General features: G+C 33.4%; 1 protein-coding gene across 3 annotated transcripts in view; it reads left to right on the top strand.

The window, feature by feature from the left end:
* Positions 1–15,172, top strand: part of LOC118448060 (transcription factor hamlet) — a 31,343-nt gene extending 16,171 nt beyond the window's left edge. For 2 of the 3 annotated variants that reach the window (XM_085662863.1, XM_035880815.2), the window contains exons 3-7: positions 1,009–1,140; positions 2,851–2,977; positions 10,360–10,453; positions 12,559–12,715; positions 12,799–15,172. In XM_085662863.1, coding sequence (XP_085518989.1) covers positions 1,009–1,140; positions 2,851–2,977; positions 10,360–10,453; positions 12,559–12,715; positions 12,799–14,847 — 2,559 coding nt within the window. In that variant the 3' untranslated portion in view covers positions 14,848–15,172. The remainder of the gene's footprint in view (positions 1–1,008; positions 1,141–2,850; positions 2,978–10,359; positions 10,454–12,558; positions 12,716–12,798) is intronic. The other variant, XM_035880814.2, reaches the window with a different exon arrangement.
* The last annotated feature ends 6,928 nt before the right edge of the window (positions 15,173–22,100 follow it).

Here is a 22,100-nt window from a genome sequence, read left to right as displayed (position 1 = left end):
AGTAAGTTGCACTCATCGTCGACAGGTGGTAGGAATTATATATAAAGGGAAAAAAATTGTATCTATATATACATATATTTTTTTTTTCATTTATAATAATAACAATAATAATAATAATATTTTTAATATTAAAAATGATCACAATCGTATGCAAAAAAAAAGAATTATATATATATATATATCGATTATTTAAATATTATTAAATAATTACAAAACAATTTCGTATGAATTTCATAAATGAATATATATGTATATATATATATATAAATTAAATTGTACAATTAGAAGTATAAACATTTTTGATGATATATAATACAAAACAATAGCACATATAAGATCAAGTTATCGTGGAACGTATTTTCGAGGGTGACGATGAAAAGAGTCGGCCGATTTCTCTTTCTTTCTAAAAGAGAAAAGAGTGGATGGGTAGGGAGGGTGTATACAGGGTGAGAAGACTCTCCTATGGTTCAGGGTGAGATGGTTGACCAGCCAAGCGTCGCGAGGCGTGAGTCCGTTGCAAGACAATTGAAAAAATCACTTGTCGAGTTCGTTCTTTCTCTCTTTCTTTCTCTCTCTTTCTCTCTCCGTTTCTCTCGATACTCAGGGGTTGGTCCGTAAATTTTCGGGGGATGTTGGATAGAAGGTTAGAGTGGTGATGATGATAGGGCGATATCCAAGATCGACGGCCCGTTAAACGCAATGTTCCGGATCCGAAACATCGCGGTTTCATTTCGTAGGAGACGTCCTTTATATTTTTCGAACGAAGATAAATTGTTTTTTTTTTTTTCAATGTAATTCTCAGAAACGTAGGGAAAAATAGTAAAAGGAAAGAAAAAAGAAAAAAGGGAGAGGATATGTCTACCTATCTATATTACAAGTGTGTTGTCATTGTTAATATTCGTCCTTGTCAGCCGTAGTAAACACTTGATGTCATAATTCTCGGAACTTTCTCATTATGTTTTCATATTGTCCATAAAGTAAAGTAATAATATTCTCTTTCATTTTCAGGTACGAATAGTCGGCAGCGGTGTACGAGGATGGTTAGACGCTTCTCACGATAGGAGCAATTGGTTAAAATATATACGGAGTACGGCAACGCCTCATCTAATCAATTTGCGGTATATACTTATCGGCGGGGAGGTAATTGATATTGCAATTAAATAGATCGTTAAATTGATCGAACGAATTTTTTTTTCTTTTTTCTTTTTTAATTTTGTTTTCTTTTGTTTCATTCCTTTGCGTCTTAAAAAGTCGAAAGCTCTCTTATCGATCTTTTTCTTTTTATTTATTTATTTTTTTTTTGCACAATATTACGCATTTACGTTTGATTCTTTTTATGTTTATTTTCATTGATATCGAGTTTTGTAATTAAAACAAATTCGATAATTACGAAACGATCAGTATCGTTATCCACACGAATAATTTTTATCCAACTCGTACGCTTCTTTCTCGTTCAGAACAACAGTTGACCTATGATCGACAGTTGCTAGTTAATTATTATGATAATTGTTTCGTTAATATTACGCATATGTTGGATAAAATAACAGTGTTTAACGTGTTTATAACCTTACTCTTCCAGGAATGTTTTTCATTTATTTCCGGTATTTAATTTTGTTTTTTTTTGGAACATTAGATCATCGATCGTACGTTAGATCGTGGTTATAATTGAAGGAAATATTGTTAAAATCTATATGGTCTATATATATATATATATATCGATGTCGTCAAAATTATGTATACATATATATTTTTCTAAAATGATCGACGACTTGTAATTCATTATTACAATAATTATTTTCTTACAATAGCACGATACGTCGTATAAAAATGATTATGATAATGTATCGATATGTCGTCTTAAAAATTTACAAAACAATTTCTTACAACGTTCTATCAGATTGTCGTATATATATATATATATACATAAACAAACAAACAAATAAATAAAGAAAAGTAAATATTGAAAACTATTTAATCAACGTCGCAAAATATTCGTACGTTATTTCTCAATGATGATTTAATGAAGGCGAGAAAGTATAAAAAAAAAAAAAAAGAAGAAAAAGAAAAATAAAAAGAGAGAGAAAGAAAAGAAAAAGAAATAAAAGAAACACACAGATATCGTTTATAAACGACGAGGACAAACAAATCGAATAAAGAGCATAACGATAAAGGTCAGCATGTCAATTTGGGGTCGGGACTCTTGGACTACCGTCCTTACGATTCTCTCTGTGTGAAATACGCCACATGGTAGCCGCGGCTTCGTGGGCGCGCCCTTAAGCTACATGTATACAGGGTGTTTAGTTATTAAGTCACCCTACGGGGTCGTTTTACTGACTTCGTATACGCCCTTTTGCAATCGCTGTGGGAATGAGGGACGTGAATCTCTCTTTTTCTCTCTCTTTCTATCAGTACCTTGCAGAATCGTAATGACGTTTCGATGCTTTTGACGACACCATAAAGATCCTTTAAGAGTTATCGAAAATCATTCGAAGGGAAAGAGGGAAAGAGACGGTGGGAGTGGGTGGGTTGTGGGGTGAAGAGAGGTGGGAGGACGTATCCGTGTGTATTCGACATAAATCAAAGTTCGAAAGTTTTCATAAAGGGAATATTTTTAATTAACATTTTCAAATTCGATACAAATTCGAATATATCTTATTATCGATGTTACGTTAATTATTAAACGAGTTGATATTTATCTCGTTGCATTCACGTACAATTTTATTTAGTATGTTTCTAAATTTCTCATTTTCTCTCTCTCTCTCTCTCTCTCTCTCTCTCTCTCTCTCTTTCTGTCTCTTTTTTTTCTTTTTCCTTTTGATTTTTCATTTTTCCTCTTTTCTTTTTTCCTAGATTTTATACGAGACCATACGAGACATCGCAATTGGTGAAGAGCTCCTACTAGGTCTACGAGAACCTCTTCAATTGCAGGACATCCTTGGTGAGAATACTACCGAGGATAGGAGCGACAGAGAAACCGGTTAGCATATGAATTATATTATTATTTTCTTCTTTTCTTTTATAATAATATTAATTCGACGTTAATTGAGATTTTTCGTTGCGTCCATTAAATTTTACAGGTCTTTTAAAAAGAAATGAAAAAGAGAAGTCAAAGAAAAGAAAAGAAAAGCAAAGACAAAAGAAAAGAGAAAGTAAAAAAAAGAAATAAAGAAGCCATATAGATCGTTATTTATTAATACTATTAACTAATTATTTTTACACGATCAATATTTCTGACGATCAATTATAAATATTCGACAAAACAAATGTTCAATATTTTAGGAACATTTACACGATTGATTAATATAAATGATATATTATAAACGTGTAACGGAATCAACGGAATCATGAAACGGCTTATAATTTGAATTATAAATATCGACGATTTGTTCGAAACATTATGCGATATGTTAAAACGTTGAAAGAAATATTAAACAAATTGAATTAATGTGAACGTTAAAAAATTATTATACCTATTAAAAAGATCGTTAATTATTAAATTCTTACGATCGAATCGTCGCTTTTTATAATTCTCAATATTTTTTTTATATCGTTATTAATCGGGATGTTATTCGGTATTAAGAAAAAAAAAAAAAAAGAAAAAAAAAACAAACAAAAAATGAGAGAGAGAAACAATATGAGAGTATCGAAAGGATGGAAGAAAAAAAAAAGAAAAGGGATTATTGCGTTTTGGAAGGGACAACGAAACAAGCCCTTAAAAAACAGTTAAAGTTACTAGTCGACTTTTACTATGGGCGATAGCCATCGCATATAACCGTAGCGGCTCGTGCTCGCATACGATTACGAATATGTAGAATGTGCAGCAAAAGGAAGGGCAGGCAGGTGTCTTTCGAGAAGGCAGGAGTCAGGAACGTTAAACAGTAGCGGGGGTGTAGTTTATACGTTTAGGACTAAGGGCTAAATCGTGGATTATCGTTGGGAAACGCTGTCACCGTCATGCACCCTTGATTTCTGGCGTGATTCACCTGGTGGTGGTCGACCGTTGAGTATTAACCCCTGTCTCTTGGTAATAAGTACTGATTCTCTATCACTCTCTTTCTATCACTCATTCTCACTTTTTCCTCCTTTGTCGACATTGTTCGTTAGTTGTGGCTCGTGTCGCTTTTGAATTGTCCATTTCTTCCCTCTTATGCCTAAGTTAAAATTCATGTACGAACGATGTACAAAAGCTACGGGACATTATGGTGAACTTTAAGTGAACCTTTTAACCCTTTCTGGATACACATTTAAAGTCAACTTCTTTCTCGTTTAATAGAATGTATATATATATATATATATATATATATATATATATATATATTTATACATAAAAATAAAAATTATAATTTTTTAATTTATTATCTCCATATTATAAATTATAACATTTTTTTTTAAATAAATTCAAATTTTATGAATATTTTTATTATTTATATATGTATATATATATATATATATATATATATATATATATATATATATATATAGGATTATACTCGAGAATTTTTTAATCTAAAAAAGAAAAAAAAATCGAAATTTATTTTCTCTCTTCTTTTTTTTTTTTTGCTTCTTCTTTTGAACATTAAATTCTTTTTAACGGTGTTAATTTAATTTATAACAGTAATATTTAATCTCTTTATGGCATACACATAATATTTGGAGACTCTAAAAAGAGATTTCGACGATTATCTGATTATAACCTTTAAGGGATGGTCAGAATCCTAATGACGTCTTGACGAAAGGCAAGATTAGGGACGGAACATTATATTTGACACCCAGGTGTCGAGGTTATTAAAATCGGGTTTATTGTCGAAGTTTGAGAATCGTCGTCGTAATTGTGTAAAATCGTCTTAGTCGTTCCCAGTCATGATAGTCATCATCGTATGAACGACCTTTTCTTACTTCGACTAACTTGTTGACCATTTTTCCTAATAATTTTATTACCCTCGTAAATGTCTCTTTCTCTTTCTTTCTTACGTTTTCTTTCCTTTGAGGAAACGATAAGGGAAATATGCACCTTAAATAAAACTTTTACCTTTTTTAATTGATAATCAGTAACTTCTTATAGCATCGATCAATTTTTTTTTTATGGCCTGGTCGTGTTATTTTTCAAAATTTGTTATTATAATAAATATATATATATATATAAGAGAAGAAAAGGTACGTCTAGGTAGATCGTTGTTCAATCGTTATGAACGTTCGGATCATTTTATATATTTCTTGAAAGAAATAAAAGAATAAAATAGAAAAAGAAAAAAAAAAAGAAAGTATGATAGCAGGACGACAATGCGAAGGGACTCGATTTTAAAGCAAATTATACTTAAGTACTTCGCATATACGTTCGAAGGGACTTCAAGAAGGGCTCTAAACGAAGGCATTTTGTTTTACGAGACTCTAACGTTGTATTGTGTACGCGAAAACTTATCCGAGCAATTAAGTCGAGTCACGCAGGCGACGATCTTAATTTCGGAAAATTAATTAACACATTAAGGAGCTCTTTTACGAGCGACCGCCATACTAGGACGACGTGGCCAGCTTGTATAGCAGAGGGAAGAGAGAAAAAAGAGAGAAAGAGAGAGATATGGATAGGGAAGAGGGAGGAATAGAAATTTCATTTAATAAAAATATTCAATTAATATAGAAGTTAATGAAGATCGTAAATATTTCCATTTGTTTTCTATTATCATTTTGGTGATAACAATCTAAAAAATGTTACATTAACAACGATTCATTATATAGATATATGTGTACATACAATATGTTAATGATGTTATATATATGTATAATACATATAAGCTGTATCGAAGCCCTTTCATAGATACATCTGGGCGTTTTCTCTCTTTCTTTCTCTCTCTCTCACTCTCTCTCTGTCTCTCTCTCTCTTTCTCTCCCTTCAACAGGATCATTTTTTTTGTATGGAAAAAAGAGAACAAGAGAAAATGTACGAAGGGAATCTCGTTTTAACACTTCTATTCATAGAACATCGTGTCGTTCTTTTTAATGAGCTTTTTATTCATACAATTACACATGTAATATATATATATATGTATGTTTATATATGTAATTCGTTAATAATCATATTACATTTAATCCATATCGAATATCAATGCTAGAAATCGTGTAACCTAAATACATGATATAAGTGCATATTTACATTATAAATACGGGGTGTTTAAAATGAAAGAAGAAAAGAAAGGAAAAGAAAAAAAGAAAAAAGAAAAATCAGAATGTTTCATTGCAGACATCTTTTAATTGTTATATAATATATATATATATATATATATATATATATATATATATAATTTTTCTCACGCATCTCGCAATATTCAGATTATTAGATAATTCGATTGTTAGATTGATTGTTATAAAATTAATAAGATTAATAGATAGATACAATTATCAATTTTAATTAACTTGTCGATGGATTTATCAATGAGAACAATTAAGAGAGAGAGAGAGAGAGAGAGAGAGAGAGAGAGAGAGAGAGAGAGATAGAGAAATAGAGAGAAAGAGAGAAAAAAAAAATAAAATAAAAGTATTATCAGAATCATATGTTTAACGTTAGAAATCATTCGTTTCAATGGCACCGTATTAAGAAATTATTTGTGGTAACAATCGAACAAGTAATTCAAAACGAACACGTTTTTTTCTTCTTCTGTATCCTGTCATAATTTTCTTTCCTTCCTTCTTCTTTTTATTTCTTTTTTTCTTTCCTTTTCTTTTCTCCGTTCTTCTTTTTTTCGTTTCTTTTCTTTTTTTCAACGGCAATGGGGTAAACCACGCGCGCGTGCCTAGAGGGTGGAGCGCGTAGATGCATCTGGCATGAGGTAGTTAAAATGAGTTATGGTTTTGATTTTTCCTATCCTGTTCTTTTTTCTTTTTTTTTTCTCTCTCTTTCTCTCTTCAGTATCCTTAGCTTCTCTCATCACACTCACACACACACACACATATATATATAGATATATAAGGATACATTTTTCGCATTGGTCCAGTTTCTCTCTCTCTCTCTCTCTCTCTCTCTCTCTCTTTCTCTCTCTCTGTTTTTCTCAATGTTATTCGATGTCTCTATTAGGGTCGCAGATATAATTTATGGTCGAGCATTGTGGATTAACAGGACCTGAGGGGCGAGAGAGAGAGAGAGAGAGAGAAGAAAAGGAGAGAGAAAAAAAAGGGGCACGGTTTTAGGAGTAGAAAAAAGGGGTATCTCGTGCACAAAAGGGGACACGCGACATTTTCATCCTGAAAAAAGAGGGTGGATTCCTACGGGAGGAAGAAAGGGTAGTAGTAGGGGTGGTGGGTATGGGGAGGGGGTGTATCTGACACGATTACAAGCCCCGTTCGATTCATCGGAGACTAATGACACGTCTATTTTATATACGGATACAGAAGATTAGCCTTGTCGGATCTCATGAGATACGAGAGAAAGGGATCAAAATTGTGAACGGCGTGAAAAGTCATCCTTTTTTTTTTTTGTTTCTTTTTTTCCGAGATAAGATTAGACAATTAGAAAATTCATTTCACGTTATATTAGCATACATATATATAATATGTACGTGTTATCATAAATGGATCATACAATGTTTATTTGATAATTGTTTAGAAATATATTTCTTTATTTGCGTGTACATGCGTATATATATATATTTTTTTTTTTTCTTAGATCGCAAGATTGTTAGCTCTCTTGAAAAAAAAAGAAAAGAAAATATCATTAGATATTAAATCCTTAATGATTCGCTCGGATTATTTCGAAGCATCGGTGTATGCCACGTAAGGCGTCGATTTCCGTTACTTTTTCCCATGAAAAGTAGCAACCGACGACTTGGCCGCAGGGGGTGAATATGCGTGTTTTACGTGTGTACGTGTGTGTTTGTGTGTGTATGTGTCCATGTGTCTACGTTGTTGGTGGATCCCACCTGTTGACTTTACGCAACGTGACTTTCCTACCGGTCTTCTTCTACGTCAACGATTAACATATATGGCATTAATGGCATCTTGATGGCCACCTATGGCGTTATTTCTTTTGGATGAACAAATTTTAAACTTGGGAATAAAAAAAGAAAGAAAATAAAAAAAAAAAGGAAAAGAAAAAAGAATTTTTTATATTCATCATCGTTCGTTGATTCCATTCGATGAATTCGATTCATCGAATGTGCTATGTGTGTGTGAACTTATGTTCGTTGAAAAGAAAAAAAGAAAGAAAAAGAATTGTTAATAAATTTAATCATTACATGATAATCATTTCTAACTTTAGTTAGAATTAAATTGATCGTTCGGGCAGATCCTTCATTGTCCTAAATTCACAGATATGCCGTATCGAATTATTTCATGGAAGGAAGGATAGAAGGAAGGATGACGATTAACGTTATAGTGGGGTAAAGAAGAGAAGAAAGTGGGGTGGAAAGGGGATAGGGTGGTATGGGGTGAGCTTTGGATCGTATACGATGGTGAGTACTGATGGGTGTTGCGGCCAGTTCCCATGAAGGTCCGTTGGGGGCCATCGTTAGACCATATGGTCCTTGATACGGACAAGTGTAGCGACAGATTTAAATAACCGTTGGAGGTCTACTGCGTTATTTTCAAAAGGTTGTTTAATATATCGGACAAATAGGGACAAGATCGAAGGGATTCGTTTGTTTTAAAATCTTCATTATCATTTGAGAATTAATTAATTGACGTGTAACGTTCGTCCTTTTTCTTTCTCTCTCTTTTTTCTTTTTTTTTCTCTCTCTCTCTCTCTTATTAAAAGTTCACAATCATTGATATTATTTAAAATATTTTTAATCCGATAAATTTTATTATCATTATTATTCATTCGTTGATATGAATGTTCTGTGATAACGTTAAATATTATAAAATTATAATCGATTAGTTATATTTTCTCGGATTAATTTTGCAAGCTGATCTAATGAATAACAAAAAAAGAAAAAGAAAGACAAAAAAAAAAGAAAGAGAAAAAGAAGAAAAGGCGTTGGCGTTTTGGTCTCTTGTCACGGATTCTAGTTTGACATGTGTGTTGGGGGAACTTACTTGCTATTGGTCAACAGAGTATGTCGCTTTTACCAATAGAAAGTGATTCCAACGAGTGTGTATTAAAGGATAGGTATAGGTCACCTACCTGCCATAACAAAACATCATTTTATCTATCGTCCTTCAGTACCTTCTTGTTCGTCGGATCGTAATCACGTTTTACTTGAGCGAAAAATTTTCAAGAAATTTCAAAGACTTACGTATTTCGTACACGTTGTTTTTTCAGACAAAAAAAAAAAAGCAGATTTTTCTTCATAATTTTTTTCTTCGTTTCCTTTTTATTTATTTACTTATTTATTTTTTTTTTTATTTATTCACTTTTGTTTTTTTCCCTTGCAAAGTGCATCGATGTGACAAAGTGTGTGTGTGTGTGTATGTGTGTGCATTTGTGTGTGTGTGTGTGTGTGTATTTTTCAATTATTATCGAAGTAAAGTAGCAGCTTGTCAGTGTCGCGCTGCAGTTTATTTACGACATAACAACGTAGTTACATATTTTCCAAAAGGAAAGAAGAAGAAGAAAAAAAAACAAAAAAAAAAAAACGAAGAAGAAAAAATACATTAAACTAGGTAAATTGCCTAGATTCCTTTTTCGTTTCTCTTTCCTTTTCCATTTTGTTTTTTTCTTTTTCATTTTTCTGCTCTTTTTTTTATTCGTTTTCTTCTTCCTCTTCTTTTTTATTTTTATTATTTTTCTTTTTTTTTTGTTTTCCTTTCTTTTTTCTTTTCATCCCATTTTCGTCAATCTCACCAACGTCGCGTCATTATTATTTTTTTTTTTATTTCTCTCTCTCTCTCTCTTTCTCTCTCCATATGCGAAATTATTTTCCTGTATTGACAGACTCTTTAATTTCTCGTTACGCCACCAGCAGAGACAGGTAGGCTGCACTCTTCATCGTGCAGATCGTACGATAACGGCGATTTAATTTAATAATTCATGAAATAATTCTAGTGTGTATACGTGTCTGTGTGTATATGTGTGTGTGTGTGTGTGTGTGTGTGTGTATGTAGAAAAAGAGAGAGAAAGAGAGAAGAGAGATAGAAAACACAGGTATATATGCTATAAAATGTTAGAAACACCCCCGATCTTCTCCTCCCTCTTGTAATAATTTCGGTCACGTAATACGCGCTTGCGTGCGTGTATTTTCTTTTTTTTTCTTTCTTATCAATAAAAAAAAAAAAAAAAAAAAAAAAAATAGAACACACGTGTAACCGATATATCTAATTTTATCTAATCAAATCGAATCGAATCGATTTGTAATATAATTTGTTCTTCTCTTTTATTTCTTTCTTTCTTTCTTTCTTTCTTTATTTATTTATTTTGTTTTTTTTTCTGTACAGCATCCCAACATAGTGTTGATGAGGATAGAGAGGACGAAGAGGAGAGCGAGACGAGATGTACCGTCTGTGACAAACCATTTCAAGACATAGATCTGTAAGTATAAAAAAAAAAAAAAAAAAGAGAAATATAAATAGATCAATGGTTAGATACATTTGTACAGAACGAAGATCTTTTTATTCTTCTCCTCTTTTTATTATTATTATTATTATCATCATCATCATCATCATCATCATTATCATCATCGTCATTATTATGATCATATATTCACTCGTATTATTATCCATAAAATCGTTATCATTATAACCGTGTAACAAAGTTCTACTCATCAAGGATTCATAAGACATCGTCGTATGTTTTTTTCGAATCAGATTACTAACGGTGTAGTTGACACGAATCTCTCTCTCTCTCTTTCACTCTCTCTCTCTCTCACTCTCTCTCTGCTCTCTCTGCTCTCTACTTTTTTCTCATTCGTTTGCGATCGTTAACACTCATCATACACGACGTAAATGTCTACATTGAACGTCGATTATTAATTGATATAAGCCTTATATAGATATGAAGAGAGAAAGAGATAGATAGAGAGAGAGGGAGAGAAAGAGAGAGAGAGAGTGAATTGGAAGGGTGAGAGATGGATGGGGGTGGTTAGGCTTCGAGGCACGTTATCCACTTTAAATCTAAGCGCTATACGAATATATATATATATATATATATATATATATATTTCCTTGCTTCAAAAAGGGCTCGTGATCACGCGAGCCCCTTCGAAGGGCTACCCCTTCGATGTCCTATAGGTTTTTTTCTCAAGTGTAATAGAGAGAGAGAGTGAAAGAGAAGTGAGTCGATTGCTTTCTTCGTTGAGTACTTCCTTATCCTAGTGATAATAAAATCCTTGATTCATATTAACGATCATACATATTTCTTCAGTTTTTACACATTTCTATAAATATCCTTTAATGTCATTTATTTTATGACATTATCGTAGTTATAGTCATCATCATCGTCGTCGTCGTCGTTGTTGTTATTGTTGTTGTCAGAAAGATCTCTTTTATTTTCGACTTATGATAGGATTCGATTAATTATCGTAAAAATGTAGTAGATCGATTGTATATTTGTTCGATGTAATCTATGCATATTATTTCAACAAAACGATTTAACTTGTCAGGAAAAAAAAAAGGAAGAAGAAAGGAACAGGAAAAAAAATTGTATTTTAATAAAAGTGAAATTTTGTTTAATATTGAATTTTCCATCGAGAGGAATATATATTATAACGTTACGTGTCATGCATCCTCTCTCTCTCTCTCTCTCTCTCTCACTATATATATATATATATATATATATATATATATATATATATATATACAGACGCATATAGGTTCAAAGTTCACCTGTTGTAACAAAGAAAAATAATTCTGAGGTCCGCATTCGGTCGCATCGAACGTCTTTCGCATACATCATAGAAGGCGTCGCGTGCTCGGCACTCATCTGGCACTATGCACCGTCACTGTGAAGGCACTATCTCACAGGGAATAGCTTTCACACGAGGAGTTCGAGGGTGTAAAATCAATGCTGTCTCACACACCATGCCATCCTGTGACCATAACCCGTGCCCACTTTGTGACACCCTCGAAGACGCCCTTCTTCCTCCTCCAACTAAACTTACGAATACCTTCTACGAGTGTTGTGTTAGTACACTGTTGTCACATACACACACTCTCTCTCTCTCTCTCTCGCTCTCTCTCTCTCTCTCTCTCTCTTTGTGCGTTTGTTGCACGTACGATGACCATTTTCTTGGGGAGGACGAGCGTTATTAGTTGAGAAAGAGAGGGAGAGGGAGAGAAAGGGAAAGGGAAAGAGGCAGAGAAAGAGGTGGTTCGTTGGCAGGTTGGTGGTGCCACTTGTTAGTCATCCTCCTCAAAGCGGACTTGCTCGTAGTCCGTCTTCTCTTACAATTTCGCATCGTTCTTCAGTCATTTTTATTATTTTATCACTTGTTCTTTCGTCGTTGTACTTTTTTCTTTTCTCTCCTTTCATCTTCGCTCGTTTGCATTTATAAAAGGAAATAAAAAAAAGGAGAAGTAGAAGAAAAAAAAAACGTAAGAGATTTATAACGAATTGATTTATCAAAAGAAAAATACTTTTTTCTTTATCTTCGGTTAATCATCATTGTATTTTTTTTTTTTTTTTTATTTGCATTTCAGATTGGACGGACACCTGGTTACTTGTCACAGATATCCAGCTGATCAACACCGGTGCGACGATTGTCCACGTGGTTACGCTTGGCGTGCACTTTTGGTTCGCCATCGAGCCATAGTACACGGCGATCGAAGAAATTATCCATGTGAAAATTGTCCGAGGGTAATTATTAATTTTTGGAAATAGCCGACGTGAAAATAACGATATTCCCAAATGAATGCAATCTTCCAAGTATCGCTAATTAGTCGAACACCCGACAGGTTTTTACGGATCCGTCTAATCTCCAACGGCACATACGTTCGAATCACGTTGGCGCGAGGAGTCACGCATGCACCGAGTGCGGGAAAACGTTCGCTACGAGTTCCGGATTGAAGCAGCACACCCATATACACAGCAGCGTTAAGCCATTTCAGTGCGAGGTCTGTTTCAAGGCTTACACGCAGTTCTCGAATCTTTGCCGTCACAAGCGCATGCACGCGGATTGCCGCATGCAAATAAAGTGCGTCAAATGTGGACAATCCTTCAGCACAGTTACGTCCTTATCGAAACATAAACGTTTCTGCGATTCTACGACACCAACTGGACCACCAGGAACAATGCCGCAATTACCAACTTCGGCACCCAGTCCATTCCTTGTTTATCCAAGACCACCGGTCAGTCTACCTGGTGGTTTACCATTTTATCCACCTAGCCTGATGGCTCCTTATCCCGGGATATTCCCAAACGCTCCGAATTTTTTAAATTCCCCTTTACTTTTCCCACCAAAACTCGACGAGGTCGGTGATAAACGAAGCGAGAGCCCGAAAAAGGAACGTTTTACACCACCGAGAATTCACCCCCAACATAGTAAAATCTCGCCGTCGGCCGGGGAGGAGGCGACCTCGTTGTTCAGGCCGTCACCGGCTAGGCCATTAGTTCATCCAACGTCGGAATCCGAAGAGGATCATCAAAGCAAACAGCGTCGTGAAAACTATGGTAAATCCGTAGAAAAGAAAATGGACATAGAAATGACCAATTCAACAACGGAAGAATCGACCGATCAGCCATTAGATCTAAGGGTCCAAACGAAGAAATTGGACGTATTGATGGACGATAGAAAGACGAGTCGTAGTCCATCGCCTGTTCCAATTACCGTCGAAGAACAACCACCACCACCACCTGTTGTGGATCCACCGAGAAACGAAGATGAAAATGTCGTACCGGTAACATCGATGACGGCTGTCATTGATACGAAGGACGTACCAAGTAGTAGTCCGCGTCTAAGAACGAATCTTTCAACGGCGGATCAAACAAATACCCCACCCCACATGGCATATCCCAGACCGATACATCCAATGTTTTTGGAAGCAATGTATCGTACACCTGGAAGTACATTCCCTGCATTCCCAGGTGCTCCTCCTACGGCAGGAGGTGCCTCCGCTGAATCGAGATTATTACCACCTCTACCACCGTTCGGGCCACCCCGTGGACTTCCTTTTTTAGGGACGCTAATGAACGGGCTCAGCGGCGCCAGGCCAGGAGGGGGATTCGACCTGCTTGCCAGGCCGCCGATGGGCGCGTTCCCCGGCGTGAAACCGTTTCAAGATGCTGTAATCCCACCCCATCACCATCATCATCATCATCATCATCATCACGCGCACGGTAAGATAAAGGATCGTTACTCGTGCAAGTTTTGCGGCAAAGTATTTCCAAGATCGGCCAATTTAACGAGGCATTTACGTACCCATACCGGTGAACAGCCTTATAAATGCAAATATTGTGAAAGATCTTTTAGTATATCCAGTAATTTGCAACGTCATGTTAGAAATATACACGACAAGCAAAGACCATTCAAGTGTCCTCTTTGCGAGAGATGTTTCGGTCAGCAAACGAATTTGGATAGACATTTAAAGAAGCACGAAGCCGATGACGGCAGCGGCGTTGTCTCTGTGGCCGATTCACCTGGAAGTAGCAACGAGAACGAACGCGAGGACACGTATTTCGATGAGATCAGGTCGTTCATGGGTAAAGTTACTTACGGGGGTGAACCTGGTTATCATTTGCCACCACATCCGGCATATTTGTCTGGTCGTTTGCACGATATTCATGAGTCAAAAATGGAGGCGGATTATGACGAAGACGAGGACAGCGAGGAAGGTGTTTCACCTCTCGAAGAGACAGACGGTCTTTCGCCGTTAGAGACCAAGGATTCACCGTCGCCATCGCAATATGATCTTAAATTGAGGGACAAACAAGAATTATTGAATAACAACGTTTCTGCTACCGCCGAACCTGTTATAGAAATTTCCACATAACCGAAAGATCGTATCGACTGATGATATCTATTATTAAACATCTCCTTTTCAATTGATAATTTAATTCCCAATGATCGCGAATGTGATTTTAATATGGAACAACGATGATACTACCTGTCGTATTCGTGATCGACAATCACAACGATGAAGATTTTTCGACACGTGGATCGTTCGTTCTTACCGTAATAGCTGGACGTAACAACTAGTGTGGAAAAGAAAAGAAAAGAAAAAAAGAAAAGGAGAGAAGAGAAAAAAAACGAACGTCTTTCGTTCCTTCCTCTTTTCCATTTTCTTTTTACTCCATCCACACCCCTCATCCTCCTCCTCCTCCTCCTCCTCCTTCTTCGTGTGTGGTTCTTTTTTTTTTCTTTTCTTTTTTTTTCCTTTTTGTTGTATTAATCAATCAAAGACACGTGAGTGGACAAAAATGTATATGCACTTTGTTACATGTATGTTATATATATATATATATATATATATATATATAACATTTATTCTCGAGCGAGTTGCACGGCCGGTTGGACGAGTTTTATGGAAGAAAAAAAAAATTATAAAAAAAAGAATGAAAAAGAAAAAAGACAGAAAGAGAGAGAGAGAGAGAGAGAGAGAGAGAGAGAGATAGAGTGAGAGAGATCGATTGAATGTTTGATCGAAATTATATGCGTGCTTTTTTCCTTTTGTCATTATTAATTTTTCTTTTTCTTTTTTATTGCGAATAATGGTGTTCCGAGTAAACGATTAAAATGACGGAAGAAAAAAAACAAAACAATAATTTCTTAATATATATTTAATATTAGAAATCGTCGTATTATAGCTTTTTTTCATTTCTTTTTTTTTCTTTCTTTCTTTCTTTCTTTCTTTCATTCTTTCTTTCTTTCTTTCTTTTCTTTTCTTTTCTTTTCTTTTCCTTAGTTTCAGTTCTTTCGCATGAAAACGAGGAACGTTAGCGTCGAAAAAATTCGTGAATATAAACACAATATATAAATATATATATATATAAATACAAACGCATACATACATCCATATATACATACATACATACATACATATATACATACAGACGCACACACATATGCAAAACATTTTTCTATAGTCTAGTTCCTATTAATAGCATGATCAACAAACATACCCTTTTTACTATCACTGTCAATATTCGAATCTACGTTCCTCGCACATTATTATTTATTGTACTATTTTATTATTATTATTATTATTATTATTATTATTATTATTATTATTATTATTATTATTATTATTATTATTATTATTATTACATATTATTATATATTATTATATATTATTATATATTATTATCGAAATTATTTAATCGTTATCATCGTCAAATGTCGTCGACCAAGGTAATACGGCGATCATGCGCGAGTTTGTGAATAACTATTGTTCGATATCATATCACATTCACATTAATTCTAATCAACGATCTAATCGTCGGGACAAGATTTCTTTTTTCTTTTTTTCTTCTTTTTTTTTTTTTTTTTTTTTTTTTGAAAATCTTGCCGCCATCATTTTGTCCGTATCTCCTTGTCTGTTGACCGGCACGACGATATATTCCGAGCTAGTGTCGTTGCGCAAGTCGATTTTTTTTTCTTTTCTTTTTTTTTCTTTTCTTTTTTTTTTTTATAGCTTTTTATTCCTTGGCAAATGAATGAAAAAAATTGCGCTCTGCGGAAAAATAGTCGACAAGAAATGGAAAACAAAAGTAAGAAGATAAAATGAAATAAAAATAAAAAAAAAAGAAAAAGGAAAAAGAAAAAGAAACAAACAAAGAAAGGAAAAGAAAAGAAGATAGAAAGGAAAAGGAAAGGAAACGATGCGAGGAGAAAGAGAAACGAGTTGTGAGCGAGAGATAATGATGCGAGTAAGAATTTCTTTCGATCGAAAGAAAAATCCCAATGAAATAGATTTATTAGCGTTGTCCTGCGTTTTTTGAACTCTCGTAAAAAATTGTCGATCCCGATGGATGTTTTTTTTTTTTTATTTTTTGTAAATTAGATATTTCGTATTCAATTTAATTACGATTTTTTTTTTTTTTTTTTTTTTTATCAACGATTACGAACAATATCAAACACGTTTCGTTGCGTCCGACACAATTCGAAAAGAATCGACGCTTCTTTTTTTATTTTCTATCGTGACCATTTTAATTGTATTATTTGTTGCGATGATCTGCTCTAAAGAAAAAAAAAAGAAAAAAGAAAAAAAGAAAAAAAAAGAAAGAAAGAAAAGATAAGAAAAGAAGAGAAAGGAAAAAAGAACTAATTTCATTAATTTCATTTTCAATCGAATCCAATTTATTTCGATTTTCGTATATATTTGACGATTCGCTCATTTAAAGAGATCAATCGAATTGATAAGCGACATATCGATTAGATATATTTAATCAGATTGTATCATAAATATAAAGTCAATAATGATTTTCAAACGATAATAGAGAGATAGTTTAATTTCACTATGATCTATTTAAACGTTAATTCACAACGAATAAATGTAAAATAAGTTCGTACGATAATTGTTGTTTTCTTTTGAAAACGAAACTATTTAAATATTATTGATGTTATTGATCTAATCGATGTTATTAATCAAAAATTAAGAAGGAAGAGATTTCTGAGGGTGGGGGGAGGAGATTGTGAGATATTAAAAAAAAAAAAAAAGAAAAAGAAAAGGTACATAAAGGAAATTTTAATAAAATAAAAAGACATCGATTTACCCCAATTTTACTTGAATAATCAAATTTATATACGAATTTTCTTTTCATCATTTTCTCTTTTCTTTTAATCCTTTTTATTTCTTTTTTTTTCTTTTTTTTTTACTTACGTTTTCTTTCTTTCTCTTCTCTTTTTTTTCTTTTTTTAATCGTCTCATCATTTCGATAAATTTTATTTATTTATTTTCTTTTTTTTTTCTTTTTTTTTTTTTTTTCTTTTTTGTGTAACTATAAGTAAAGAAACGAAATCGAATAGTTAAATATAATGATTTAAATTAAATATTGTTCCTTAACGCTGTCGTGTTAAGTAAGAAGAAAGAAGAAGATAGAAGAAGATAGAAGAAGAAAGAAGAAGAAGAAGAAGATGAAGAAAAATATCGGGAAGAAAGAAAGCAAATTTTTTTATCCGATAGTCCACGAAGCCAAAGCGAGGAAAGGAAGTCAACAAAGATATTAATTAAACAAATGCGACTTATATTAGTAACATTTACGTGAGAAGTAATAAGAAAGATTAGAGAGATAGAGAGAGGATTAACGTGAGTGTAGTCAAGAGAGATAGAAGGAGAATAGAAAGAAAAGGAGATATGAAGGAAAGGTAGGAAGAAGAAAAAGGAAGGAAGGAAGAAATTTTTGCGCTAAAACTGTACAAATTTCCATTAGGTAGTAATAATACGTTTGTAAAGAAGAGAAATAAGAGTTTTTCCGTGAATTTATATACATAGGCATATACATATTATACATAATTATATAGGGACGATGATGATGATGATGATGATGATGATGATGATGATGATGATGATGATGATGATTATGATTATAATTATGATTATGATGATGATGATGAGGTTGATGAAGATGATGATGATGATGATGATGATGATGATGATGATGATGATGATGATGATGATGATGATGATGATGATGATTTGTCGTTAGTGAGAAAAAAACGAGAGGAAGTGAGTGAGAGAGAGTGAGAGAGAGAGAGAGAGTGAGAGAGAGATAGAGAGAGATAGACGTTATAAACGTTTACGAAGGATGACTCTCGAACAGAGAGAAAAAGAGAGGGAAAGAGAGAGAAAGAGAGAGAGAGAGAGAGACATATAGCGATCGATCGCGTTATCGAAATCGCTCATTAGTTAGGTCATAGTTATCGCAGTCTTAAATGAAAACAGACAGAATAACCCCATCCTCGTTTAGAAATGGACTGATGGTGAGACTATCTGTGAACGATTAAAATCTTACGAGCACTATATAAACTTATTACATAATACAGACATACACAATACACATACACATATACACATGTACACATGCATAGAGATACACGTACACGTTCCTCACTTACTTATCACTCAAAACGCGCCGCGTATACATAGGCAGGATATAACGAAGAAGTAATACATACCATACCATACCATAACATACCATACGTCTGTCTATCCACGTATACGAGAGAATTTTCTTTTGTTTCTTTTTGTTTTTTTTTTTTGGAATTTTTCTTTGTTTCTTTTCTTTTTTTTTTTTTTGGAGTTTTTCTTTCTTCTTGTTCTTTTCTTTTTTTTTTGGTTTCTTTTTTCTCCCCCGTATCGGTCAGTAAAATGTATTTAAAGAAAAAGAAAGAGGGAAAAAAAAAAGAAAAAAAAAGAAAAGAAAAAAAAAAAAAAATAGAAATTTATTGTACTATCCTGTTTGTAAACACGAATGCACAAAACTTTATATAACGTATGAAGGAAGAATGATAATTGTCTGACAGGGATCATCAACGATGATGGGTTTTCTTCTAACTTCCCTTTTTTTCTTTTTTTTTTTTTTTTTTTTTTTTTTAAACGTAAATTTTAACGAATACAATACATGTTCTACATATGTAATAATAATATCTCTGTCTTCTCTGTCTTCTCCTTTTTCTCTTTCACCGTAGACGATAATAAGAAGTTTTATTGAAATTGAATTAAATTAAGCATAATTACATACATTGCTCGATTAATTAAGAACGAACTATATTAACAACTTTGTCTATCTATACATACTGTATAAAAAAAAAGGAAAAAAAAAAAATGGAAAAAAAAGGAAAAAAAAAGAAACACACGCACGCACGCACGCGCGCGCGCGAGCGCGTACGCGTATACGAGCGCGTACATACATACATCCTGTAACTTCATTATAATTACTATTAAAATATTACAGTTCAATCTCCGACTAATCTAATCTCATTTACGTCATAATCGAATGATTCGTTTCGTTTTTTTTTTTTCTTAACGCAATAGCTCGTTAATATTTTTCGAAAGAAAAAGAGATTTAACATTTTCGGAAAGGTGATTTGAAATGCTGTTTTTCTTGTTTCTTTTATTTTTCTTTTTTAGTTTTTTTCTTTTTTTTTTTTTTTATATGATTTTATTTTCATTATCTTTTATTATATGCGATGTAAAATTGTAATATTATTCGAAGGAATTAATCGTATGGAAATTGAATTGAATTAGTAAAAATAATTATTTCAAGTATTTATAATTATTTTTTAATTTTAATTTTAATTTCATTTACATTTAATTACATTTAATTTACATATATATATATATATGTAAATTTATCACAGAGAAATAATTCTTATCGACTGAATATCGATAATGCAGAAAAGATATCGTTTGTTTTATCATTACCTTATATTTTGTAATATTCCCGCTAGATGACACTTAATGTCATTTCTAAAATTCTTTTGTTCAGAAACGTGATTAGCATTGACAGAAAAATGATTTGATTAGTTATTATAATATAATATATATTTATCGTTTTTAATATTATATATCCTTGGAAGTTGTGGAACTTTTCTACAAAGAAATTTTCTTTACCGACGACGGTATAGAAGGTAATGTAGGAAGAAGATTACTACATTATCATCATCATTTAGTTTGAGGAATTTACGTTAGATGGTACTTTATGTCATTTCGCAAGCCATTCCCTTCAAAACCGCGGTTGGTATTAAATATTGGATTGGCAACTAAGTGATTGCGGGGTTGGCAACTAAGTGATTGCGGGATTGGCAACTAAGTGATTGCGGATTTTGACATCCGCAATGACTTAGTTGCCAAGACAATATTCAGTTGGCAACTAAGTGATTGCGGGGTTGGCAACTAAATGATTGCGGATTTTGACATCCGCAATCACTTAGTTGTCAACGCAATATTGTTTTGGCAACTAAGTCGTTGCGGTGACCATATCCGCAATGACTTAGTTGCCAATAAAATATCCCGCTGGCAACTAAGTCATTGCGGTGACCGAATCCGCAATCACTTAGTTGCCAAGAAAATACTCCTTTGGCAACTAAGTCATTGCGGTGACCGAATCCGCAATCACTTAGTTGCCAAGAAAATACTCCGTTGGCAACTAAGTCATTGCGGTGACCGAATCCGCAATCACTTAGTTGCCAAGAAAATACTCCGTTGGCAACTAAGTCATTGCGGTGATCGAATCCGCAATCACTTAGTTGCCAACGCCATATTGTTCTGGCAACTAAGTCGTTGCGGTGACTGAATCCGCAATCATTTAGTTGCCAACGCCATATTGCTTTGGCAACTAAGTCGTTGCGGTGACCGAATCCGCAATGACTTAGTTGCCAAGAAAATATCCCGTTGGCAACTAAGTCGTTGCGGTGACCATATCCGCAATGACTTAGTTGCCAAGAAAATATCCCGTTGGCAACTAAGTCGTTGCGGTGACCATATCCGCAATGACTTAGTTGCCAAGAAAATATCCCGTTGGCAACTAAGTCGTTGCGGTGACCATATCCGCAGTGACTTAGTTGCCAACGCCATATTGTTTTGGCAACTAAGTCGTTGCGGTGACCATATCCGCAATCACTTAGTTGCCAATCCAATAATATTAGGTTGGAAACTATGAAACGAGCGTTGAATGAAAATAAATAAGTAAACAAAACGCCCGTTTCATAGTTTCCAACCTAATATTAAATTTAATTAACAATTAACTTTATTACTCATACGACATTACATTAATTATTTAATTATTAATTAGTTTAAACGATTAACAATTGAAAGTCTCATAATGATAAAATTAATATTTATTTTTTCATATATATATATATATATGTATATTATTTTGTATTATTTTATTATTAATTAAAGACTAATCGAAAAGGCAAATAAGATGAAATGGTTAATCGTACGAAGTATTCTCGGAATCATAAAAAACAATTCGACGATTTGCACTTGTTAAAAAAAAAATATATCGTCTAAGGTTCGACGAAATACTTACGAATAAAACGAAGAAAAAAAAAAAACGAGTGAATGATTGTCGAGTGAGACTCGACGATCATTGATTCTCACTTTTTTCCTTTTAATCGTAGACACGTTCATTGATCGAACGTAACGTAGATAAAAATTTTGATTAAAACTTTGATTGATAGTATCAATCTCAATTGTATCCCAATTGATGAAATACTTGATAGATTACGCGTAAATCGACGAATTAATTCATAGAGATCATACATTTTTTTTTTTATTTTTCACTATTATCGTAAAGTCAT

This window comes from Vespa mandarinia, chromosome 19 (assembly GCF_050613455.1).
Source record: "Vespa mandarinia isolate Hongniang chromosome 19, ASM5061345v1, whole genome shotgun sequence".
NCBI lineage: Eukaryota > Metazoa > Arthropoda > Insecta > Hymenoptera > Vespidae > Vespa > Vespa mandarinia.
The sequence above is the reverse complement of the archived record's forward strand: the minus strand, read 5'-3'. Positions and strand labels throughout refer to the sequence as shown.